The sequence below is a fragment of the Clupea harengus genome, chromosome 11, assembly GCF_900700415.2.
Source record: "Clupea harengus chromosome 11, Ch_v2.0.2, whole genome shotgun sequence".
Lineage (NCBI taxonomy): Eukaryota > Metazoa > Chordata > Actinopteri > Clupeiformes > Clupeidae > Clupea > Clupea harengus.
The window spans coordinates 29044223-29070722 of record NC_045162.1 but is presented as its reverse complement, the minus strand read 5'-3'; the positions used below and the strand labels follow the sequence as shown (position 1 = coordinate 29070722).

The 26500-nt window shown below is 40.6% G+C and overlaps 3 protein-coding genes across 6 annotated transcripts in view; 1 reads left to right on the top strand and 2 right to left on the bottom strand.

Annotated features, from left to right (window-relative positions):
* Nucleotides 1-920: 920 nt before the first annotated feature.
* Nucleotides 921-14009, bottom strand: si:ch73-95l15.5. Of its 4 annotated transcripts, none has more exons than XM_031576773.2 (10): nucleotides 13903-14009; nucleotides 12182-12273; nucleotides 10734-10924; nucleotides 9432-10414; nucleotides 8057-8206; nucleotides 5846-5947; nucleotides 5609-5713; nucleotides 4726-4872; nucleotides 2965-3133; nucleotides 921-956 (listed from the first exon to the last, which is right to left on the bottom strand). In XM_031576773.2, exons 3-10 carry the CDS (start codon nucleotides 10906-10908, stop codon nucleotides 925-927), a joined length of 1863 nt encoding a protein of 620 aa, XP_031432633.1. In that variant the 5' UTR covers nucleotides 10909-10924; nucleotides 12182-12273; nucleotides 13903-14009; the 3' UTR covers nucleotides 921-924. The 4 variants fall into 4 exon arrangements, with proteins under 4 accessions (XP_031432633.1, XP_031432635.1, XP_031432634.1 ...); XM_031576775.2 differs by having other exon boundaries at nucleotides 9660-10414; XM_031576774.1 differs by lacking the exon at nucleotides 12182-12273 and having other exon boundaries at nucleotides 13903-13992.
* dhx16 (DEAH (Asp-Glu-Ala-His) box polypeptide 16) overlaps nucleotides 12248-26500 on the top strand; it is a 36921-nt gene continuing 22668 nt past the window's right edge. Inside the window, exon 1 of the mRNA XM_031576772.1 lies at nucleotides 12248-12325. The gene's annotated coding sequence lies outside the window, so the exon portion shown is untranslated. The remainder of the gene's footprint in view (nucleotides 12326-26500) is intronic.
* On the bottom strand, nucleotides 16945-25973 carry LOC105906269 (lysosomal thioesterase PPT2-like). The gene is made up of 8 exons (XM_031576777.1): nucleotides 25558-25973; nucleotides 20058-20211; nucleotides 19880-19972; nucleotides 19673-19771; nucleotides 18447-18530; nucleotides 17602-17686; nucleotides 17368-17422; nucleotides 16945-17189 (listed from the first exon to the last, which is right to left on the bottom strand). Exons 1-8 carry the CDS (start codon nucleotides 25717-25719, stop codon nucleotides 17043-17045), a joined length of 879 nt encoding a protein of 292 aa, XP_031432637.1. The 5' UTR covers nucleotides 25720-25973; the 3' UTR covers nucleotides 16945-17042.

Genomic DNA, 26500 nt, shown 5'->3' with positions numbered 1-26500 from the left:
TTTAGGTGTAGAACTAGGATAAACATGAGAATTATTTAATGAACCAATTTTAAGCACTGTACACTTGTGAGATGATTTTAAACTTCAAGTTGTGGATGATTGGACTCATTTTTGTATAAATGATGCCTCTATTCATATCATTTTCTTCATTGTAGCTCTCATTAACGTAATTCTACCCCATTAATGTGGTTACATTCACACAGTTAAACACATGCAACAGCAAAGAGAGAGACAAGAAAGGAAACGAATGGCCTAGTTCTGACATAAATGAGTTACTAAAATACACCACGACCATCTAATAGATCATTTCAGATATATATATATACACTGACACACAGTAGACAGCAGATGTCTATGTTTAAAGGCCATGTGATTTGGCACATTCAGTGGGTAGGTGATATTTTTGCCTGACAATGGCACATTTTCCATGGTACAAAGCCCAGTCGTCCAAATAAGAATAACATTGTTATTTTAAAGTAAATAATATACATGGGTGAGGAAAGAAGCTAAAATAATAAACTCAATAAGATCAACGTATTGATGTAAAACAGTGCACTGGACATGCAACAACTTACAAGTAGAAAATGTGCTTTTGGAAACTAATGTCAAAATCAAAGCATAGCTTCTCTGAGAGATCAAGTGTATGAGCAGTGAGCTGCATCACACAAACCTTCTCTGAGAGATCAAGTGTATGAGCAGTGAGCTGCATCACACAAACCTTCTCTGAGAGATCAAGTGTATGAGCAGTGAGCTGCATCACACAAACCTTCTCTGAGAGATCAAGTGTATGAGCAGTGAGCTGCATCACACAAACCTTGGTGGGTTGAGCGCTCTTCTTCAGCCCTGAGCTGTCGACATGTTTCATTTGGATTTAATTTCTTATTGCACAGCCAGCCTCTGTCTTCTTCGGCCCTCTTTTCAACTTCATTTGTGACTTTTGTTTGTGCACTCCGATCCTTTGGGGGAGAAATGAGAAATCTGCATATAAACACTTGAACAATGCACAACATTCATATTTGTATGTAATCTAGGTGATTGAAGGTAGTGATCTCATATAGAAACATCCCCCTCTAACCAGTAAGGGGCCTACTGAAAGTTAAGAGTCAGGGTTAAGTTATCTGATCACAATGACATTAGGGTTTCAGATAGAACTCATCTTGACACCATCTGAACACTGGGATGCACTGTGTATTTTGTGAAGGCTATCCATGCCACTGATAACTTATTTTTGTCTAGTAAAACATCTCTAAACCCCATCCCTCCTGGTCACCAGCTGCCACTGCTTGTATGCCACTAGCAATGGTCAATGACATAAAAAAGATACACAAAACATGGCCATTTATTTTAATCAAGGTTTGTTCAGCTTTTTAAACATTCAAGCATTTTTTAAACACATTTAAGGTACCTAAACCACAACTTTCCAGACTCTTGAAGCCTATATCACCACACCTAACTTGTCACTATAAATGCAATTGTGAAACATAAAGTTTATACCCATAGCAGGAGAGTAAGCTAACTGAAGTATCAGATCTGAATAGCGTGTAAACAACTGTTGGATTAGTGAGAATGTCTGCAAGGAAAGAGCTATGATTGCTTGAGCAGAACCAGTGGATTTTTGTTCACAAAAGTGACTTTTTGTATCTCACAGAAAGTGGTGCGTCATCTTTACAACTCAGGTGCCACGAACCGGAGCGAACTGTTCGCAGCACGGAGCTCACCGACCTACACATCACAGACATCTGCATACATACTGGACCACCGTTGGACAGAATGCCACCACATACATACGACTCAGAACCCCCAGGTCCAGCTGTAGGCTAACGTTTGTTCTACTGGCTGGACACTTTGAATGCTACGGGCTAGCTAGTAGTGCTCAGGTAATGTGAACTTAACATCTGTTGTTGTGTGGGTAGTGCCCACATCTAGTCTACAGTTCCTACACAGTTGTGTTTGTGCATTTGCTTTTTCTATGCATCTGTCGGCGGGGAAAACGCATTTCCTAAAGAATCCGTGTTGAAACCGGATATCGTCACTACTCCGGTCCTGGTTTACAGAACCCCACACCATAGAGCAAGATCAGAGGTGGGAAAGAGACAAGAACATATATGGAGTCTTCAGCAGCCCAGGCCTAGAGCAGCTTTACTATGAGGCCATATGTTGACCACACTATAACGACGGCATGAGCTTGGAACTGCCCATACTAAAAAATGATTGGCCTGGCAGAGTTGCAGAGAAGCCAAATCTGTCCTTTTTACCAGCTGATTTCCTGATGGTTCTGGTATAAATCCATTAGCTAGCTAGATTAAGTTATACACTTAGACTGGGGCTACGGGTCTCCTAAAATTTGATTGTGGTCTATGTCCTTTTTTATGTAATAATTGGCAGTTGACAGATAGCAGAGAGAGAGGGGTAGAGAATTAGAGTCTGTAAAAAACAGTACAAAGCAACTTTATATGAGAATTTGCCACTTTTTGAGGTGTGTTTTTATGAGCAACTGCTTTTAGTAACTTCTTCAAATGAATTTTGATGGAATATGGTAATCTGAGAGACAGATAAACATACCCGTCATTCCCACTAGCCAGACTATGTAATGTGTAGTTCTGTGGTCCAGGTCAGAAAAACACACGAAAAAGTAAGAAAAGCCTTCACACTACGACATCGCTAACAATATTACCAAAAGATTCGAAATTAGTATGTTAGCAAGCTTTTATCAGTGCCAACTTGCTTTTCAGGTAGGTAGTTTGCAAGTTTTAGACCAAAACAAAAGCTCCTTTAAATCATCTCTTTTAATACGTAAAGGATAAAAACAGGTTAGAGAGAGAAAGAGAAAAAGAGAAATAGAAAAAGAGAAAGAGAGAGAGAAAGAGACTGTTTGTGACCCCCACATGTCTCACCTGTCCATCCGTCAGGTATGCTGAGAGAGAAAGAGAGAGAGAGACTGTTTGTGACCCCCACATGTCTCACCTGTACATCCTTCAGGTATGCTGTCCAACGCCTCCCTTTGGCACAGTGCCAGTGCCTCCCTCTGCTGCAGGGCGGCCCAAAGAATCTGGTCCCGCAGCCTCAGCATGGCCTGCTCCATGTGGAGCTCACGCTGCACATCCCTCCTGGGCCCCATCTCCAGATACGCATCCTAGGAGAGAGGAGAGGGGAGGGGAGAAAGCTCTTACATTCCTGTGCTCTTAGAATGTTCAGTTTTTGTCTATTCTAGTCTAAGTTGGACTGGAAATGACAAGGAAGTGACGTGTATTGAACATAAAACCCTTATTAATAATAATAATAATAATAATAAGTCAGGTTTTAATGGCACACATGACACACTGCAACACACACGTGCATATATGGAGGCGACACAGGACACACACACACACACACGCAGGCCTGAGGTTGCGGTGAATTTATTCTCTGCTTTTTCCCATCCTGGACCGTCCTTCCTCCAGGACCCCCCAGGAGCAGTGGGCAGCTTGTAAGCGCCTGGGGACCAAGTCAAGTGAACTGTCCATCTTTGGTCAGTCTGTTCTTTTGCATGTTTTTCTTTTCTGTTGGGGTTCTTAGTGGAGGAAGAACATGCAAACTCCACACAGAAAGGCCTGGGAGATCTCGCGGGGACCTGCCCCCCAGAGCCAACAGCGCCCCATGTGGGAATCGAACCCATGACCTTCTTGCTGTGAGGCGGCAGTGCAAGCACCTGAGCCACCGTGCCACAGATGGCATAAATAGAACCATCAGTGCAATCCTTCTCGTACACCTGGCTCACATGTATCCCAATTCACTTTGACTGGGGTGACGTCATCCGTTGCCAAACTGAATTGTGGTTCCGTTGCGTTCTGTTGCATTGTGTGGGCCAAAAGTTAAAAAAAATCTACTTTTCGAGAGGCAACGCATGCCTCAGCCAATCAAATTGCATATATGAAAATACAGCAGTGCAAGCGCTAGCCAATCAAATCGCGTTTATGTTTATGTTTACGCTGAAAAAAAAAGATGGCACACCAAACTCAGTAGATGGTTGTATTTGTACATAAAAGTAATTTATTCTTTTGCTTCGATTTTTTTTTTAAAGTTACAGAGAAATAGACACTGTACAATGTAAAAACCTGGTTATTGTAACTGAAAAATACATCTGAGGGGATTTGCGAGGTGTCTGAGCCAGCTATCTAATGTTAGCATGCTAGCAAGATATCTACCCACAAGGTAAACAGCTCGCTAGCGGCGTGATCTCACTATAAACGTCTCCGTTATCAACACAACCCCAATGCGCAAGATACGCCCTCCATCCTCCGTCAAGCAACGCACACACGTGAGCCAGCCGTTACGCATCCTGTATGATTGGAGTGAACGACTTTTTATTTATATCAGGGATGAACCCATACAGATACTGTGCTCATATACTTGTACATATACTTCTCTGATACCATGAGCCGATACCACTTCATAGCAACATTATGTTAAACTCAAGGCTGTGGTCTGTCATTTTCTCCAGGCATATCAGATTTTCCTACCGGAAACAACTGGTAGCAGGATTTTATAAATGTCTGCCATTTTTTGCTGCCCTATCAGACTTTTGGGTAGGAGAAATGAATACAATGCCAACATAGGCAAATTGTTAAGTACTCGTATCAGTACTCGGTATCAGCAAGTACATATATGTAAGTGAACACAGTGGTATTGGTGCACCCTAACTCATATGGCTGTAAGCTATATGGTAGTGTTAACCAGCAGTCTCACATTAATGACGTCCTTGTTGCTCTGTAGTATAGCAGATAGAGTGGCCAGGTCTGCCTCCCTCTCTCTCGCTGCCAGCTTAAGAACAGCAACTTCTCTCTCCATATCCTGCTCCCTTGCTCTCAGTTCAGAGAGACAAGCAATCACCACCTAAAAGACGGATAATTTCAGTTAGCTTAAAAATTATTTCGTTTTTTATCTTATTTTTATATGCACAGCTAACAAAATCACACTTACTAGTCATAAATAGAATCATCAATTTGGATTGGATTGGATCAAAGGTCAAAGAAGCAATATTATCTCTCGCCATCCTCACTTTAATCTGATGAGAAGTTCAAACCAAGACAAGGCTTGGACTACAGTAAGAGCTAACACTAGCACACACAGCAAACTAAAAGAAAATTCTCATGACACACAACACGACTTATTGCACACAAAAACGCAAGGCTTGATTGATGTTAATGAATATGTTACCCTAAAAATGTTAGCCTATACAACACGCACATCTCCCAGTGTGATGGCTAGAAATATTTAAACGTACTCATCAGGTTCCTTCTCAGACTGTAGTAGTTCATCAAGTTCATTGTGAAAAAACATCTTTCCAATGTAACTGCTACATTTGGCATTAACACTGACAGCTGGTCAACTTGTAAAGATTCTGATAATCAGCTTTCCTCAAATGATTTGGGAGATATTCCAGAGACACAGAGTTGTGGCAGAGACCATGGCAATGTGCATCTCTGCTCCAACAAGGAGCTGGTTAATATTCAGCTTCTTCATTCAAGATTCTCTGAAGTTGGGCGATTTCACATAAATGATCCCATATCACTTGATTTATGACTAAACCTTTTAAAAAAGACGTCATGCAATGCAAAATACCACCCACCTCGATGTTTTCCAGTGTTTTATTCATCTTGGTAGTTAGTAAATCTGCACTCTCAAATCCAGGTCCCATCTCCACACGCAATGATGTCGTCAAGGTAACGCATTCCTATGGAGAACCAATAACAGTCATCAGGCCAACATGCAAGGCACTGATGGGTTCAACACAGAGATCTCAGATAAAGCCTTTGGAATATTAACTGATGTTCACCTGTGTTCAAAAATGAAAAAGGTAACTCGCCTGAATTAGTTTCACACTGTCGTGCAATGAATGGCTCAATTTCTGCAGCGGGGCATTCTCAACTCCGAAGTCAATCCATGGGCTCTGTGGACTTAAGCATTCCTATACACACAAAAGATCAAATGTTTTATTTTGTGTTTATATTTCAGACTTGTTCAGTCATGGCTTTTCTCATTTTAGTTATGCTACTAGCTATGCCTTTGGGAATGAAAGGTGCTGTAAAAATGTTCCTCCAAGATACACAAGATACACAGCGCCACGCTTATGGAACAGCCTCCCTGACCACCTAAGGGCAACGCAGACGCTGGACTCCTTTAAAGCTGGACTAAAAACATTTTTATTCAGGAAGGCATTTCTGGCCTTGTGTTAAATCGTATGTTAAAATGTTAAAAAGTTTTCTATTATGCTTATGTTAATTCATTTTTATTGTATTGTATTATTATAGTTAGTTTTTAATATGTTGGCACTCTGAGATTCTTTTGAATGAAGAGTGCATTACAAATAAAATAAATTATTATTATTATTAATTATTATTATTATTATTACTTGCACTTGGAATGATTTAACACTCTAAACCCTGAGACAACCCAGCACATGTCTAACCATCAAAGTATAAACATTGCCATGGCCCTCACATCACGTGTTATGTAGGCTATAGGCCCAAGCAACATGCATATGAATGTAGTGGAAAAGAGAGTGAAATGGGTAGTAGTGATGGGCAATGTCTTTGGAGGAACTCTTACTTTGCGCTTACTTGGAGGCTTACTTGAAGCAAACCAAACGGATGAGTGAAAGCCACATTATAAATATGACAAGCTATTCTTGTGTACTTAGCCTACCTCATTCCAGACACTCAACCCACCTGTGAAATGTTCCCCAAGAGGTATTGGTCAAGAGCAAAATTTGACTTAAAGCATGGAGGATGGGTGGAATTTGACCTTAGACCTTGCACTGAATAAATGGACAGATCATACATTTTCCCTTGATCTGGCAAGGCCCCATGCTCAAGGCCCCATGTTCAAGGCCCCATGCTCAAGGCCCCATGCTCAAGGCCCCATGCTCAAGGCCCCATGCTCAAGGCCCCATGCTCAAGGCCCCAGGCTCAAGGCCCCATGCTCAAGGCCCCATTAGTGGCAGTCAATGCAATGCAGTCTGTTTAAACAATTATGTGGAACTCCTGGAAGTTCTATGAGTAGGTGCTGAAATTAAACACATTGAGATGCAGAGAAGAAGAGATAAAGACTTTTGGGGAGGGAGATAATTTGGATGGAGCTAGCAACTAGGTCAGCCGGTCAGTAGTTAGAATGTTGGGTACAGCCTGTTGGGTTAGTTGAAGGGCTCAAATAAACTTGCAAGCTTGTGAATTAAATTTCTATTTTCGCAAACAAATGACATTTTAGGTAGTGTATTCCAACCCTCGAACGGGGAATAATGTTACAAATTTCATTAATTGATTTTGAGAAACTGAAAATAGATACATCTTCAATCTTTACATTATTTATGCACAAGATTGTGTTTTTATGGGAATTGATATTTTTATTTTTCATTTTTCATTTTTTACGATTTGACCCACATTTGATCTCTGATTGCTAAATTTGACATTGTCATTGTGGAGCTATCTTTACAGGACAGTTTCTGCCAGATTAGATCACCTATGACCATGGCATTTTCATTTTTAAAAAGCAAGTTAGATTTTACAGACCTAACTCAGGTACAAGGGACAATTAAATTGCTTAAGAGTTACACTGTATATATTACTGTTGAATAATATTAGCATTAAAATCTGGTACCATTTTGACATTACACAGTAAACTGGTGTCAGAGTAATGAAAAATACCATCAACATGATTGTTTTAAATAGTATAAAGTAAATGAATTACTTTTAAGTAATTGAGAAAAAGAGAATTGTGTCAGTTGGCCACATTCTGATCATGTGGGACCGATGTACAGAATAAAATAAATTCAAATTACTTTTTTTTCTCCAGTGTATGCCGGGATTGCCCATAACCAAATGTATGCATGCAATGAAACACATCGCCCATGTACAAGAACAAGGAGGAACATTACAAAATGCTGTGACAAAAAATCCTGAATATGTCCATTGCCATCTAGTAAAACATAAAGGGGAACTACCTTTACCTTATTTATTTTTTTCAGTCAATATTTTAAACAGGATTCAACACAACAATAGGCTACATGTTCATAGCTCACCATTGTAGGAATATTTGACCCAGCTGTGTCCTTCATTGATGCTTCTGGCTTATTGGGGAGCTGTGCCTCTAGGTTCCTGACGCAGGTCTGAGCCTGATCCAGCTGTTCTTGCAATTGCTTGACAAGAGTGTTCATTTGGCCTGTTCCGATCTGAATCAAAATGGATGACAACCATGGGTGTGAAACAGTGTTTTCCTCTGTTTAAAAGTGTTTCACTTGATTAACCTGAATACAGTTCTCTGTATAGGTAGGGACAATGGACCAAATTGTCTTGATACTGATGACATTTGGATTTGAGACATATTAATAAGAGACAACAGATGAGACTGGCCAACATGTGTAGGGGAGCTGAGGTATGGTAACAGATTAACCTTGGGTTTAACCAAAGAAATACACCTGCGTCACCAAACTCTTTAGTTGGTTCTTTTAAGATGCTGTCCCAGACTTCCAGTCCTGTATTCCCTCTCCGCTTTTCTCTTCAAAAGGCAAAACACAAACAGCTCAGTGTCTTGCTACAAGGTGAAGTGCCTCTTCCCATGGGTTTTGATGCATTTCTTTTAACATGGGACAAATGGTTTCCTGCTCTGAATTCCTGCATCAATGAAGATCAATGATAGTCCAGTTCCAGGCATGCCCACCCCAGCCCAGCCATGGCGCTGTCTCTCCACCATGTCTGAAGATCAGGAGGTCTCTATACCTCTCTGCAAACTTGCATCTTCCTGACTATCTTTTCTAAATCCTTGGTCAGACCACAACTCACATCAACTCAAAACCTCTGTTGATGGAGGAGCTATGTCCCCCTCCCGTGTCCAAAGCTGCTGTGAGGGGAGTTCAGGTGGGCACTGTGTTTCTCACACCGCAGGTTACATTGGTGCCAAGCCACGGATGAGAGTGAAGTTTAGGAGGGTGAGTTTAACAGTGGGCAACAGGGTACAGAGCGATACACAAGAATCGTGTGAACAACCATAGACACCTACCAGTCTCTTGCACATGTTTTTTACTTCCCTACAAATGTGGGATTGAAGATGAAATACAATGATCAAACGGGACAATATGTAAGCTTGATAATACCAAAAGCTAAAAGTTGACATTCTGTTCTGTTGTCTCGTTCATATTTTGATCTCAAATTCAAATGTCATTTCACATTATTGTCCATATCATTTTCATGGCCACCAAAATGTTTAAGCTGCTTCGGGCATTACAAAGGAACATCTGCAAACTTAACTTGCTGTGGTGAAAAAGAAAATTGCTACAAAATTCAACTTACATTTCTGACATTTCAAAAAAAAAGATGTGAATGATGCACTAAAAATGCTTAATTATTCAAATGTGTATGTTTGCATTCAGAACAGCAAACATGTGTGAATGACCTCACCTCCTTGTGCAGAGGTAGAAACTCATCCTGAAGTTCAAGCAGAGCTTCCCTTCCCATCGCCTTCTTATTCTGTTGTTCAAAATCCAGCTCTCTAACCAGTGCTGGGCTATTGCCCTGTCCCAACTCTCCCTTTTCACCCCCCTTACCTCTTCCTAAGACAGGAATGCGACTACCTGCTGGGGAGCTCAGTGGCTTCCATGGCATACATGTCAGCTCTCTAAGACACACCTCTAGGTTGGTCGGAGTTTCTGGCCGATCAAATGGATCCGATCCGTCAAGAGAGTTCAGTGACTGTAAGGAGTCAGCATGAGATTGATAGCGCAGGGAGCGGCACGAGCCGGCCGAGGAGATGGGACTGAAAGCAGCAGATGAACCTCTAGACCAATGGAGAGGCATGCTTTGAGACTTATCACGGGAGAGGGCCAGAGGAGAAAAGGCCTGAAAGGGAAGATTACGAGGAATCCCACAGACAGACTCATAGTCGGAGTCGGATACTCTCAGAGAGTTACAGCCCGGGCAGTTTTTCCCTTTTTGGCATCGACTCCCCGTTCTCTGGAAATATGGACAACAGTTAGACCTTTCTGACCAGCACTCGTACTCTGACAAGGCCAGGTTACTTCTCAGCATTGATCTGTATCCAGCTTTTTCATCTTCTACTTCATTCAAACCTTCCTTCTCCTGAGAATCAGAAGGGTGTTGCTGCCAGTAGGCATTGTGTACCCACTGTCGGATCTTATCTCTCTCCTGCGTAAGCTTCTGAAGCCTTTCAGAGGACAGTAGTTGGACTCTCTTGATCACTGTGTCAAACTTAAAGACTCGCTCAAGAAGAGATGCACATTTGCCACACAAGAACTCCCTTTGCCCACTGCCCTTTGGTACAGGCTGCCCTAGTATATGTGTTAGGATGCTGAGCAGATCCACTCCCTTCGAGGGGGAAGACAACGTCTGAGGAGAAGAACAAGAGCCCAGAGACAACGTACTGCCTGAATAGGGGAGATTAGAGAAGATTATAAATTAAATTCCACAAAACAAATACTGAAAGCTGCAAGCTGTGCTCTGTGAGACACCAAACACAATCCAAACATGAATAACCAAGTCATGTGCATGAGAGGAACTACCCCCACTATCAAAATATGTTGTCTTTCATTGATAAGGTCAAAGATTCAAACAAATAGATCTTCTGATGTGTCCCCACCAGAGGTTCCAACACAAAGGTTCATACAATTCCCAGACTGCACTTGTGCCATTATCAATACACAAATCTATTGTAAACATGTATATTGTGAAAATCCTTCCCCCTACCCCATGGGCTGCTGAGGGCAGACCCTGACACACTACTCCTGCTGGATGGGTTTGTTGGTGTGTGAGGTGTGCCTCGTCTCTGCTTCTGACCCCCATAGAGCCATCGCCTCTGGTTGCCCTGGAGATCGCCTCCACATATGCGGCAGCCCTGGTGTTTATTTAGGTTGCTCATCATAGGCACGTCTGACACACTGTAATAAAATGGACAAACATCCTGTCACATTGACGTTGGAGTGACTGGGGTAAAGTCAAGTAGTCCCATGAACAGTTCCTTTGAAGCATTATTGCTTACTGTAGTAGACTAGTGATTGTTATTATTCTTTTTATGCTTTTATTTCCTATATTTTACTGTTTTTATTGATCATGCACGGACCTTTTGCCTTTTTTTTTATGTGAAGCACATTGTTGTGCACGTATGTGAAACACATTGAATTACCACGGTGTATGAATTGTGCTATATAAATAAAATTGCCTTGCCTATGAACTAAACCTAGTAGCATTCCTGAAAGCAGCTTTGCCATTTTCGCAGTAGCCTTAAACAGTAACCTTTAAAATCATTTAAAGTCATCTCAAAACTCATTAATGATCAATCATGCTGTCCCATGGTCAATCATTATATGAATTATTAAAATATTATAGGAAATGTTATCTGTGCTAAACCTAGGTACACATCTAACACTAATTAATATACACATAAACTTGAATTCTCTCTCCAACTGAACAGTAACCTACAACAGCTTCATGAACACAAAACCGACATTCTTTATTCCTTGTTTAAATACATGTGTGAGATAAACAAAATCTACACTAATGGTGTGCGTGACCTAAACAGGCAAAACATAGTTCAGTCAGGTAACATAATTCCTCATCCTTGCTCATCATGGCTAATTAAATTTGCTTTAATTAGAGGTTTTTCTTACTTTTCTTTGAATCGCACCTTCTAGCATTATTTAAGGTGGCATGGCGTCGAAGGGTTCAAGCTGCCCACATGAAAATGTCAGATAACTGGTTGGTGATGTTCAAAGTGTGCACTGTGCAGTTATAAGTTCAGTTGCAGCCAATCCAGATAAAGTATTAAGGGTAAACAATGTAAACGTGACAAAAAATAAAATGCTATGGTAACAGACAGGAGAGGAGAGACAGTGGTACAGGAGGTAAAGAAGTCGTTTAATAATCAGAAGGTTGCTAGTTCGATTCCCTGTCGAAGCGTCCTTGAGCAAGACACTGAACCCCTAATTGCTCCTGATGTGCAGTGTGCCATCAGTGTAAATGTAAAATGTGTATACATTGTAAGTCGCTTTGGATAAAAGCGTCTGCTAAATGACTAAATGTAAATGTAAATGAGAGACAAGAGCAGAACAGGAAGTCTATGCCACTCAGACTACACAACCTTTCAGTGGAGACTGGTGAAGGGGATTCCTCACCCCCTCTGGTCTATATATACACACCTTCCTCTGCTGAATTATTTTTATCCCTGGTGGTCGAGTCCCGTGCAAGAGAGTGCTTGTCTACCCAACACAGGTTACGTTGGTGCCATGACCTGGATGGAAGTGGGATTTAGGGAGGTGACTGTGACGTAGCCAGCGGGTGCAGTGAGTAAAAGAAATAAAAAGCAAAATGATTGGTTGTAATTGTTTGTTTGCTGCAGAGGTTGTAGCCTATATGCTTTCTTTTGATGTCAAAAAGCAGCAAAAAGTGTATTTTACTCAGGGATACCTAAACAATTGTATGCAACTGTGTGCTGTGAGAATTAAGGTATCTACCATCAAAGCATCCAACTAGTATAAGGGAGACATCTTTATAACACTGTTGCAAGGGTCTTGAGTAATGAAAAAAAGTAATGAACAGACCAGTGCGGATTATCAGTTGACCAAATATCAAATCTACTCAAAAGCATACAGGCCTATTTCTAACCGGTGAATATGATGATTCAAATACATTAGCCAATGACAATTACAAACAAATAAGAAACTGGGAGGTAGGCTTCAAGCTCAAGCATCTGGGGACAGCAGAGAGAGGCACCATTCAAAGTGAAGTGATATGCAACAAAGCTTTTTTTATGGAGATGCACTGCAATGATGAAACTCACTTGGCTCTTCATATCATTTTCAATTAAGATTACACCAAAACAACACTCTTAGGGGTAGTCAACAACCTATGCACATTTAAGTAAGGGATACCGTTTAGTCCGGCGTAATCGAAAAAATAAATACCGACGGGACGAACAGGACCCCGACGCGCTGCGGATGACCTCCGAACGTTGGGGTGGCCCATTCAAATAAACTGAACTTTCTGTAACTTCTGAAGAGCCGTATAATAACTTTTATGGCGCTTGGCAAGGCAACTTAAGCTATAGAGTTACAACACCTAGGGTACTACATCGCAAATAGGCAACATATTTTGCTGTGTGTACAGACAAGTCTCCTAAACTATTAGGCAATAGTCGCAAAGGCGGGAGTGCAAAGAAAGACTTTCACAACGGCAGGAGGTACTTTGAACCTAAGGAATGACTGTCGTCAACTCCCTTGAACTCCCTACCCACCGAACTCGTTCAACGTGTCGCATTCGGCTTGACACGTCAAACTGTGCGCTCCATGTGTGCCAACATGTTTAAATTATAATCTGTAGCCTACCTTTCGTTTGTATCGGCAACTTCAGTTTACAAACGAGGGCCTAAACTGGTAGCCCATTTAGCTTTTTGTGGCGTCAACAACGCTTGTCGCCTACTGTCACACAAGGGCTCACCTGCAGTATGGTAGACTACTGAACCAATCTCGGTGAGGCATTTGAATGAAGGCTGTCAAGATAGTGCGAAATCAGTCAACTATTTGAATCGGCTAGGCTACATGAAATTAAAATGTACTTCATCTGCAACTTGCCACTACAACTGCACTATATTAATTTGGAAATCTTGCTTTGATATGCGAGACAGTCGAGATATGTGACATAGTCGATCAAATAATATCATGCATATTTGGGTAGATCCTTCGAACAAGGAAATCACGCTACGAGCTACCATGAACGCAGAGCCGCAATGCTGGTTTAGTTTATGTATTTTTGGAAATTCATATGAAGCACATTATAAAGCTGCTTCAATAAAAAAAACACAGCCTATTTTATACATTAACTAGCATCGACAACATTTTGAGATAGAATAAGAACATCTTACAATGTCGAGCAGGAACTGAAATCCGTGGCCAAACACAGGAGAGAACCTTGACACCCTACCTTGATTACGTCATTAGAAATACCTGTCTGAATAGTTGACTACCGCCAGCTGAATATGGAGGGCGTATGTTCACTAAATGTAGTTCAACAAACACGAATTCCAAAACATTTGTATCACAGCTCTGCCAATTGTATTGTTACATTACATTGCAGGCCTAATATATTACAATTGTTCGGAAAATACATATAGCCACAAGCAACAACCGTCGGCGTCCAAGCAGATTTTGTGCAAATTGTGGGAAGCAGCATTTCTTGAGACAAAGCAACAGGCTATATCTGTAGCACTTTCTGGGTCAGTATCACTGTAGAGACACTTTTGGTGACTTGGAGGTAAATCGTTAATTTGTCATTTTAAATTTCAATGGGCAGGGGTTAGTGGAAATCTAAGATTTCATACCCTAATATAATCATTACTTGGCTATAAAGATACAGTTCCAGTTTAAATTTTGTATAAGAACATGCATGCTGTTTTGCATTGCATTGCATTGTCTCAAATGCTCAGCCTTCATAAACAACACATATGTACCCTTTACTAAGGAATGGCATTGACCTTCACTGGAGGGTCTGTGCTTGTTGCATACTGTCCCAAAAGCAAAGGGTTCTTAGTCACTCTAGTATTGTTGACCACCTTCTCAGGGTCAAATTGTTACTGTGAAATTACTCAAAAGAATTGTAAATAGGATGTTTACAGATTCTGAGTTCTTCCTTATGGAAAATCCATAGCACACTTCTGTTGATAGATCCTAAACTATGTCTAGGTCAACTATGCCTCAGTCAACTATGCCTCGGCCCACTATGCCTCGGCCCACTATACCTAGGTCAACTACGCCTCGGTCCACTATACCTCAGTCCACTATACCTAGGTCCACTATGCCTCAGTCAACTTAACCTCGGTCAACTATGCCTAGGTCAAAACTTAGCTTTGTCATATGACAACACAAGTCTTTTTGTGTTCAGGCAAGTCAATGATGTGAGTTTTATGAAAGCGTATTTTATTGGGCTAACCATGGATGCAGAACTCCGTGAACAGACCCTGGAATGGATGCATGGTTCCCAGCGTGTTTGTTGCAACCTGCTTCCTGCACGTCCTCCCTCCTTTCACAGAGCGTCAAAAAGAGTGGACGTCTTTGGTAAGTGAGGGAAGTCATTTAGGTGGTTGTCCTCCAGGACACTGAAAGGATGGCCCTCTTCTAGTGGTGGCACAGCGTATGCTTCACTAGCCACCTGACACATTTTTCTGAGAACGGGTTTGACCCCCTCAGGAAAGTGGCTACACGCAACTACAAGGTCCCACAGCAGGGGGCAGTGGTGGCCAAGTGTGGTTGGTGATTTCCTCCACTAGCCTTTAAGTTTCCATGCAGAGGTGAGTCATGGCACACGTAGGAGAGGCCTTGAGTGGCCAGTGTGCTTGTACAGTGAAATAGCCTCAGCTATGTGACATCATGACAGTTGAACTGGATAACCTGTGTTCATGTGTGGATTAAACAGTCATTTCTGGTTAGTGTTTTATTGCTAATCTCCAGCAAAAGTAGCCTGTTACCTAACTGTAGGTAAACGTAACTTGCTATGGTATGGTGTTTTGTTTTGTTTTTCAAGCGATTTTCATCAGGACAAAAACATTATGTTTTGGCACAGCCTACATGTAAAGTTTTTACCCTCAGTTCTCCATCAGGCAAGACTGTATCGTTAGTAAACCACACAAATGTTTGTACAATTGTTGTGGTAATCTCCCTCCTCAAGTTATGTGCTATCTTGCGAATCCCTATGCTCCTATATTAAAGGGTCGTAGAGATGCCTGTACAGAGAGACCTGTGACTTGTGTCTCTAGCGTATTCGTCGCGTGTGACCGGTCACAAAATCTGGGATGTGCGTACCCACCAGAGCGCACCACGCTCCGGCAGAAATTGCGTTATTTCTGGAAAGCGCCGCCAGAACCAAACCAATAAAGGGGATACAAAGTTTGCATTCCTGTCCACTTCTGCTTTGAGCTCCTGAAACTCCACAGTGGAATTGTTCTGGGTGCAGCTTCATTAGCAGTAGTCATGAAATATATACGCACAATATGACTGAAGCTGTACAAATACAAATTAACTGTTGTTAAAAACAATTGTCAACAATTGAATACAGTAATTGCATGTCATTTTTTAATTTTTTTTACAAGAAATCAGTATAGTATTGAAATTATTGTGTCTCCATGCATTCTATATTCCATTTGTATGGCAGATTTTGGTGTTTAATTATGTCATCTAAAGAGGGTTCTCTAAGCACTCATCATTTACCAAGTTTAAATCAACCCCTATTCCTAAACGGTCATTCTGGTATGTTAATTTACATATGTACATTTGGTAGTTGATCTTCTAGCATGTCTTCTAGCATATTCTTTGTCTTGTTGTTGTAGCCATAGAAGGTAGTTACAATTAACAGTGAATCTTTGTGCTTGAAATCCAAGGTGAATATTGTTGGCAGTATAGCAAAGGTGTTGGGCTTTCTTTGTCCACACAATGTTCTCATGTTTGACCAATCCTCTGTTTATACACCTTTTACCTGCCTTTGACATTCACATAACTCACACTGAGCTGCAGCACTATCCCAATAAAAGTTGAACTGCATTCAACTTATAATATTGTTGAACATTACAATAAATGTGCATGAATGGTGAATTAAGGCATATTGTTGTTACAATTTATTGAGGCTTGTATGATCTATTTAATCTTCACTTTCACAACTCTAATTACATTATTATTTCAGTAATACAATACCATTATTTCTTAAAAGTTCTGAATAAATGAATGTATCCATGATTTAAAAAAAAAGACATCCTACTATCATACTGTTATAGCTGAACTTGTGCTGAATACTTGTGACACATGTGACTAAACACACATACAGTGGATCAGATAGTCTATATTGGATGTTGGAGAGAGCGAGCGAGCTGCAGAGACAGACAAAGGATACAAGCAGCACACAGTAAATGACAGGTGAATTCTGTTTAGTCAACCTCCTCCTCAATCCCTGTTTGAAATAGTCATGAAGAAGCTTTAATGTCACAATAGTTTTGTTATTAATTCACTTGTCTATACTTTAAGTCCGTAGCCATTCCTCCATGCAACCAGTGTACACTTTTCGAACATGAGGCCATCTTTTATGCTCGACCCCATCAAATTCACACTGCACCAGGTCTTTGCGCAGGTCAAGGGTTCTCAAGCCAAAGACATCTTTCAGATACCACTAAAAAAAAACAATAAGAAACATGGGTGTAGCTATTGAACGACATTTTGGCAAAATATGTTGTTGTTATTTCACCACATTTTATAGTTTTGATAGTGTAAATAGTCATCAATGACCGTCATTTACATAAACCATTTGAGTGAAAGTGTTGTGATTTAGTGTGGCAGCAGTGACTCACGTCTGTGTTCTTCATGTCAACGACACTTCCCTTTTCATCATAAAAGCTGAAAAAACTGAAACAGAAAAAGAGAGCGGACCTCAAGTACATTCCAAGAATACATTTTTTTTTTCTTTTAGACAAAAAAAGCCCTGCACTGTGTAAAATTCTACCACTCAATGTAGGAAATTATGATTTTATAACATTTTTAAAATGTAGTCTGCATTACATCAATGAGAAAAAAAATCTGGATACCTGGATTGCCAAGGAGCGATTAGTCCGTCATCGTGACCTCCAATCAGAACTAACTTTTTTATTCGTAGGAAGTTGTCCTTCCAAGCTATTGTAAGACAGAGACAAACATATAATCACAAAAATATACTGGTGACACTGATGGTCAGCAACCCAAATAGAGTTAACAGAATTAATCAACATTCAAAAGGTTTCAAACATTTGGAGACATACATACGAGAATATTTGTACCATTAACAATTACGTTTCACATTTATAGTCATGATTCTACGAGGCATCGTGATGTCCTAAAATAAATAAAAGCACTACACGAACACTGCAAATGGCAGAGAATAAATAAATAAGTACTAAACTCAATTGCTTGGATATAGCCATAGTGGAATAAAATGGACACATCTACATTCTGCAACAGTACCTCCACCTCTGCACCGAAGTTAGGTCTGCGATTACTGGGCCGGTGTTCGCTTTCCGCTTTGACATGATTTTGATCAGTCTGTGTGTGTGTGTGTGTGTGTCTTTGATCAGTCTCAAATTGCTTTAGCATTGCCTGTGGATTCGCTATAGTTGCATGCCCTTATAAGGAGCTGGCAGGGCGTTTATGTCTGCAAATTGAGGTGCACGAGAACACACGTTTAATTTAAGAATCAGTGCACAGCTAAGAACACTGTGGCAGTTTAAGAACATAATTCCACACTTTCATGAATCGGGCGAGGATCTTTTCTTAGGTTTGGTCTTACGAAGTTCGTAAAGAAGATATTTAAGAAGACACTTAAGAAAATGTTCAAGAATGAGGTCCAATGTTATCTGACAAAAAGACACAAGTCTAAGAACAGAAAAATATGTGGTACTTGTGATGTTGCCATGTGCTCTGTCTCCATTTAGTAAGGCCAAATATTTATTGCCTCTCAGGTAATTCTTCTGATGGTATGGGTCTGAAAAAAGAATAAATTATGGAAATAACATTTCAAACATAATTATGTCAAACGTCCTTGCTGATTAAAAAAAAAAAAACGGTCTGAATTGTTTTATGAGGTGGGTAGTTTCACAATCAGGGTAGGCTTGAACTTGGTTCATGGCAGTTGGTCATGGATAACACTTGACAAATGTTGATATTGGGCAAAATAAATGAGAAATTGGATTTGTTCAGATTGTCTGTCTACATGGGTAAACATTTTAAGAATTGCCAGAATGTGTATGTTCACAGCATGACAGCTACACAGAAGGTATCCTCCTTCTGAATATATACGTTTTGTCGTGACAATAAACACAATACTGGAAATGTGTTGGAATAGACATCTGAAACAAATTAGATTTTCTCACCATCAGTATAAGGTTACATCTGTTCCGACTGTATCAGTTATTATGATGTTAACATTTTGTTGGTAGACTGTTGCTAAATTTGATGCATGTCTGAGGTAATTCCTCTGCTAAATAAGTCTCAAATTTATGTTTATTTTTAAACATAGAACATATTTTTTAAAATGATAGAAGGCAGTTTTGGTGACTGCATTTACATGGCTGGTGAAATTGAGATCTGAGAGTATGAGAACACCACGATTTTCGACAAGATTTTTGGTGTTTACTAATGCTAATTCTCTTCTCTTTGCTGCTAAACACAATAATCTCAGTTTTGTCCTTTTTTATCCGAAGAAAATGTTGGCTCATCCAATTATTTATTTGCTCTAAACAGTGACACAGTGAGTCTGTGTATTATCTGCTTAATTATGGTAATCAATGTTGTTGTCCTGTAGAGTTTGCCCCAAAGGCCACATATAAAGATTGAACAGAAGAGGCCCGAGAACTGATCCCTGAGGCATTTTTGCACTCTTTTTTAATTGTCCAGGTGCTGGGTAATTCAACTCATTAATAACACATACAATTATCAATTGTGTTCATATATTTTGGGGTACACAGACATATATGTAGGTAATCTCCTTGATTACCCTGATTGTGAAAGTACCCATTTGCATTCATACATTTTTCATATAGTTTTCATTTAATGTACCTGATTATTGATCATATTTTATACCAAATCCTTACAAATGTTGCCTCATGGGTTAGTAATCACTCTTACCATTCCAGTAATTACATACAGATACCATCTGTCCTACTGCGGTGTAGCAGAACAGATAGACGTGTTCCTCCAATGTTTGAGGCTGTTTGAGGCTGATACCTATAGGCAGGACAGAGGTCATTTAAGGGATTATCTATATCTAATAACTCTTCAATATACAAACATTTAAACAAGGAATATAGAACAAAAAAATCAAGGCTTGCTGACCATACTGGCCTGCCAAAGGAGCAGACAGAAAAATTGCTGTGTGGACATTGTGGTCAACAAGTGTGGCGAGAATCCCTCTACATATCATACCACCTATGGTGAGAGAAAAAAAAATCTGAGTTTATCTGAACCAACACACTGAAACAATACGAGAGAACAGAACGAAGAACAGAATAACCTTGAGAATAACAGATGAGATGGACTCCGTCTGGATAACTTTGCATGATGGGATAGATGACTCGCTTGTAGCCCTCCACCTGTTTCCATAGAGACTGAAGGCTGTCGTCTTCATTGTATAGGTCAATGGCTATGGTTGTGGTGCCAGGGTGGGACTGAAACATGGAAATGGGATGTGTGGAGTCAGAATAAGGGGTCTGAATGAAGATTAATTTATTTAGTAAGCCAATTTGATTGTTATCTGAGCGAGAAGTGACATCTTGAAGTAGGAGTATTTATTTATTTTACTTCTTTATTAGTGCTGGTAATCAAATGAGACTGGTGTAATTGATTTCACATGAATCCCCAATGTTTCAGCAAATCATTATATTAACCGAAGTCAAACACCTGTGCATTAGCTATCTGTCTTTTTTTTGGGTAGAGAAATAAATACAAAGAAAATTGCATACAATACATTTTTATTTTTTGGGGGTCTTCCATAGAGCCGCCAGGCATACGCAATGCAAAACGTACTGATAAGGGTTCACTTTCATCCATGCCTAATTCAGATTGGCATTCAACTTGGCTAACAGCCTACGGTACATGGAGCAGTTGTGATGAGTGACGTCATTTCGTACATATTAGCTTGAAAGGGAGGTAACTGGGTGCCATCCTGCAGTCTCTCACCAGCAACAATCATGGTGAAAGCCAACGGTGAAATGTCCAGCCATAATCTCCAAATGCTGCCAGGATGTGGTGTAGTTACTTGTGTTGAAGCATAACTGAATATGCTCAAAATATACTGAAATCTTCTAATGGACCTGAAAGTATCTGAATGCCTTCCACAACAGACTGTGCGGCACCGATCCAAAGACATTAGCAAGGTCCAAAAATACCACATGGAGATCTCTGCCTTCTGTCCCTGCTGCCTGAATTTGATGGCAAATCATACTACGATGTTCCAAACACTTGGAAAATCCTGGGATTCCAGCTTTCTGCACAAAAAACATCTATCAAACTATTTCCTTTCAAACAGGAGACCAACCTCCTTGCTACTTCACTAAAGAAGATCTTTCCTTCCACATTAAGAAGACTGTAGGGTCAAAATTGGCCTATGGTTATGGCGTTCTTCTCCTTCAAAATGAAAATGCCACATCCTTTTCCATACAATCACCACAAGCTTCCATACATAAAGATAGAGATAGAGATAGAGATAGAGATAGAGATAGAGATAGAGATAGAGATAGAGATACAGATACAGATAGAGATACAGTTTTCCACCTGGGCAGGCCATCGTCCATTGGTGAACATCTCTCTCCAACTTTTGAAGGTACATAAAGATAGAGATATCTCTATCTCTATCTCTATCTCTTTATGTATCTTCCAGGGCCTTTCTTTCACCTCTCAAACTTTCCGTTTTCTCTTGAGGGAATACAGATTTCACAAACTTAAACACATCCTTGTAGAATGCAGCCCTAGCTTCTTCTTTCGTCTTTCCACCTCCTTCTTCATCTGAGTTCCGCCAGTCTACTCTTCACTTCTGTCTGCAGTACACTATGCCTTATCTCTGTTCATCTTCTGCTCGTCTCCATTGCTTCTTCAGCTGATTCAGTTAATTAGTGAATGTAATTTTGTGAAAGCCGACCAATAGTATTGTCAAGCAATCCCTTTAAACTGAATGCATCAGACGAGATTACAATGTTAGAGGATGGCAACATCGCTGTGGGTTCTAGACAGTGTTCACCAGGAGCGCTTTTAAAAGGAATGGACACAGCGCTTCTGTTGTTATAACATGTGATTTTGAGCCAGTAAAAGAAGAAAGTGCTTTGCTTGTTATTTTTGTTGAGATCAATATAGCTCATTTGACGTCTATTGTAGTGAATTTATTTTAGGCTTCTACCATTAACTCTGCAAGGCGATTTTGAATGTGAATTACTTTATGTCGCAAAAACTGTTATAGAAAAAAATACAGATTGCGCTCAGAGTTGCGTTAATTATGTCATACGTCAACGTTTGTTGTCGTGGAGTTTGTTGTCTGCGTAGAAATTAGTATTAGGCTCCTGTAAAGAACGCCAGCCATGCTCACAAGCCAGTTTGTGGGGTTGAGCTCAACACCGATAGGGGAAGGAGGCTCGTGCTAACCGCAAGGCCTGTGCATATTGCAGGATGCATAGGGGAATGCAAACAAAACCCCCTTGGAAGTGCAAAGCGCGTGATATGTACCTTTGCCTTCTACCAGAGAGAAGCTGTTTTGATGCTTGGCATCCTGAGGAGAAATGATCATTTCTGTAATCTATTGAGTAGCCTACAGCTGAAGAGGCCATATTTTTGAAGAGGCCATATTTTGGGACTTTCAAGACTGATGGTTGATGGTTGACAGAGAGCCACAATGGCATTCCAGGGCCATTACCTATTGGCCATTGCCTTTGACAGATGGGCCATAAGCAGTGACAATGGGGCGGGGCAATCACAGGTGTGTTTACACCTATCTTATCAATATTCATTGTGTAGGGGACACTAATTTTGGAGAAGAAAAAGTTACTCTGAAGTTACTAATATTTAGTAGTGAAACCACATACAATTTCTGAATGCTGAAATCACCTGTGTGTAACTAGCACCTATGTTTACATCTGTAGGTTTTTGTAAAGGTATGTTTACATTTCATTTAAATAAATAAAACTGTTTTACCACATTCCTGGTGTGGGGTCAAATTAGTGGCGGACAGTTCAACACAATGCCACAAAAGTGTGTGTGATTTCTGTTCAGCAACAGGGGCAGCAGCTGCCTTACTCAGTAGTACCGCCTCCTGAGGCGACTCAAAAGGCAGATGCAGTGTCCTTAGAGCTCCTGAGGCGACTCAAAAGGCAGATGCAGTGTCCTTAGACCTCCAGAGGCGACTCAAAAGGCAGATGCAGTGTCCTTAGACCTCCAGAGGCGACTCAAAAGGCAGAGGCAGTGTCCTTAGAGCTCCTGAGGCGACTCAAAAGGCAGATGCAGTGTCCTTAGACCTCCGGAGGCGACTCAAAAGGCAGATGCAGTGTCCTTAGACCTCCAGAGGCGACTCAAAAGGCAGAGGCAGTGTCCTTAGACCTCCTGAGGCGACTCAAAAGGCAGAGGCAGTGTCCTTAGACCTCCGGAGGCGACTCAAAAGGCAGAGGCAGTCAGTGTCCTTAGACCTCCTCAGGCGACTCAAAAGGCAGAGGCAGTGTCCTTAGACCTCCGGAGGCGACTCAAAAGGCAGATGCGGTGGTGTCCTTAGAGCTCCTGAGGCGACTCAAAAGGCAGATGCAGTGTCCTTAGACCTCCAGAGGATTATGGATTCCCTGTCCACAAATTATGGCGTCAGTTTAGTGCCAAAACTCACACAAGCGAGGAAACGTCTATTCGAATGAATTTCAGGTTTTCGCAAGCGTGAATTTCTTCTGCGCACTCAATTTTAGCAGCCGCGAGAGGAAATTCAACAACTGCGAGCGCAGAGACTGACATACTCTCTCGCGAAAACTTGGTCTGCTCGCTCGAATTTATCATACGCTCTCGCGAAAACTTTATCTCGTGACATAGTCGCTGTTAAGATTCTAGAGCTCCGCTGACTGCCTCAGAAGATTCCTGCACTAGCAAGAAGCCTTTGCCTGCTACCTGTTGTAGCTAGCAGTGTTAAAAGCAGTGAAAACACCCGGACCATGGAATAAATTACATTAAAACATTGAAGTCAACTTTGAAAATTCAGCAGCAAGAGCTAGCTTCAACAGTTAGCAAGCAAAGGCTTCTTGCTAGCGCAGGAATCTAAAGCTAGCTAGTAGCTAGATATGTTACCTACTGGCATAACAGCGACTATGTCACGAGAACTGACTCTTTTTCCAGGAATAAATAAAGTGATCGTGGGTCAAATGCTACAATCACAACTAGTATTTAATCAAAACGTGTTTAATGGGTACCGTTACTTAGGTTCGTCTTTAAATATCTTCACCATACAAAGACATATGTAGCTACTTAACGGAGTTTGTCGTGAATATGACTCTCCTGCTGTCAAATCAAGATCAATCAGAAAAGAGCCCGTCCTCCTTTGGTTCCCGCCCACACACTGCCAAAACTCACGCCCACACACTGCCAAAAGTCATACTTTCGAGCGAGCAGATAAAGTTTTCGCGAGAGCGTATGATAAATTTGAGCGAGCAGACCAAGTTTTCGCGAGAGAGTATGTCAGTCTCTGCGCTCGCAGTTGTTGAATTCCCTCTCGCTGCTGCTAAAATTGAGTGCGCAGAAGAAATTCACGCTTGCGAAAACCTGAAATTCACTCGAATAGACGTTTATCGCTTGTGTGAGTTTTGGCACTAAACTGACGCCATAAAAAATTCACGATTGATATGAGCAGGCATGAGCTGCATGACATATAATGTATTATATATTGATATGAACCTTTGTTTATTGTCATAACACTACAGATGCTTTGTAAACATCTAAATCTTACTTCCTGGTTTCCTTAATAGCTGTATAGCTTCTCAGATTATTTGATGTTTTAAATTAAATCCTTGGGTCGGGCTCATAAGTTGCTTAGTCTAATCAGCACTGCTGTGTTGGAGAGCGCTGTGCAGGATGAAAGAAAGTCATGGTTATGGTTATATGGTTATAGTATTTAGCAGACACTTTTGTCCAAAGTGACTTACAGAATATTGGAAAAAGACATTAGAAAACAAACAAATAAGGGCAGTAACATAAAAAAGCCTAATTACAAATAATGAAAGAAACAGTGACAGTGATAACGGTGAAACAATAACTGAAAACGGTGACATTAGACTACACAGTTAGGCCCAAGAATATTCAGGTTCGGTGCTCAAATGAGCTGGCTGAGAAATGTTTTCAGCTGTCTTGTGGGGAAAAATATGTATTCCTTTAAGAAATTAAACTTCTAAAGTGACATCATTATGGTAAAGAAAATATATTAGTAAACCTTGTGTGTGTGCTGTGTCTAGGATGTGGTTTTCAAAATCAGAATGAAGGTCTTATGATTCTTATACATATAGTCCCTAATTTTCTTATACTCAGAATTGGGGTCAAGTAAAAGAATCCTTGAATGTACGTGTTCTCATGTCTCACTGTCTCACTGACCTCAAGCATGTTATGTTCTCATGATATCAGGGTGCCTCTGTCTCTGTCACAGTATCTCCCTGTGTTCTTAGAGATAAGAATGGAACGGGTCTGGGTCTGTGTGAGATCAGCGAGACAGTGAGACAGCTGCCAGCCCTTTGATTCTGTTCCACGTTCCACTTCTGTGGGGTGAGAAACTATGAGGGATGGCTCTTAATGTGGTTCTACCGACTAGCTACTCAGTGCCAACTACATCACCAAAAGACACCAGTTAGCATGCTAGCAAACCTTTATCACAATCTATAAAATACTATATTTTATCACAAACCTTTATCACAATCTTTGTAATACTATATTTTATCACAAACCTCTATCTCAATCTTTACTATACACAATCTGGCCAACGGGTCTAAATAAAAGTGAACCTTGTCTCTTACCTCTTTGATGAAGTTAATCAAACTGCTGAATTGCCCAGGCCCATCCAAAAGTCCGTGAACGAGTATGACTGGCTTATACCCAGATGTGACTGCTACACATGCACCGAGCAGAAATGCATACAGAAAAGAACAATAAATAGACCCATGCAATGAATTTGTCATGCTTGCTATGACGTGCTATGAATTCTATGATTTTGTTTTTCTTTCTATCTTGAGCAGTCTAAAACTAAAACTGAAATGTGTGTTGGAATAGTTTTGTTTTGACCCTAGAGAGACTGAAGAGTCTTTATATCTGATCACAGGTTTTCTAGGTTAGGCTACTCCCCATTTGTGAGCCAATAGGCAATCACCATTATTTGTTTCTCAACACAAAATGTTTAACCAAAGTTTCCAACCCACAGGAATGATTGAGAGCTGTCTCAAGTGTCAACCTTTATCAACCCCTAAACTGGCCTTACATTTCCTGTCGTGTCACATGCTCCGGCATAGCACAGCATTTGACGACTTCCTCGTCTCCCCTTATATTGCAAGCTTGCAACCTTTAAATAGATTCCTGTCTTATATTGCATCTTGTAATGCTTTTTTACCGAACTCTTTTTAAAGGCAGGGTAGGCGATTTATTTTAGAAGAATTTGTGTTATATTTCTTGAAATTCTCTTTTCATGATGCCAAAAGTATATAAATAAAATGCCATGGCAATACAAAGAAAGACATTCTGTCATCTGTGCCATTCACAGGGCTATAAAAAGCCTGTCCGATCATTGAACCAGTGCCAAAAGAAACGATACCTACCTGCTAGCACTCATTGTGTGTGACTGGAGTCTTTCACCAGGCATACTGCTACGGCTGCAGAGCTAATCACACAACAATAGCAGAGTGCACCAAAATGTCCAGCTTTACAGTCATATCATTTAGTTCACAGCTCAAAAACACATTTAAGTAT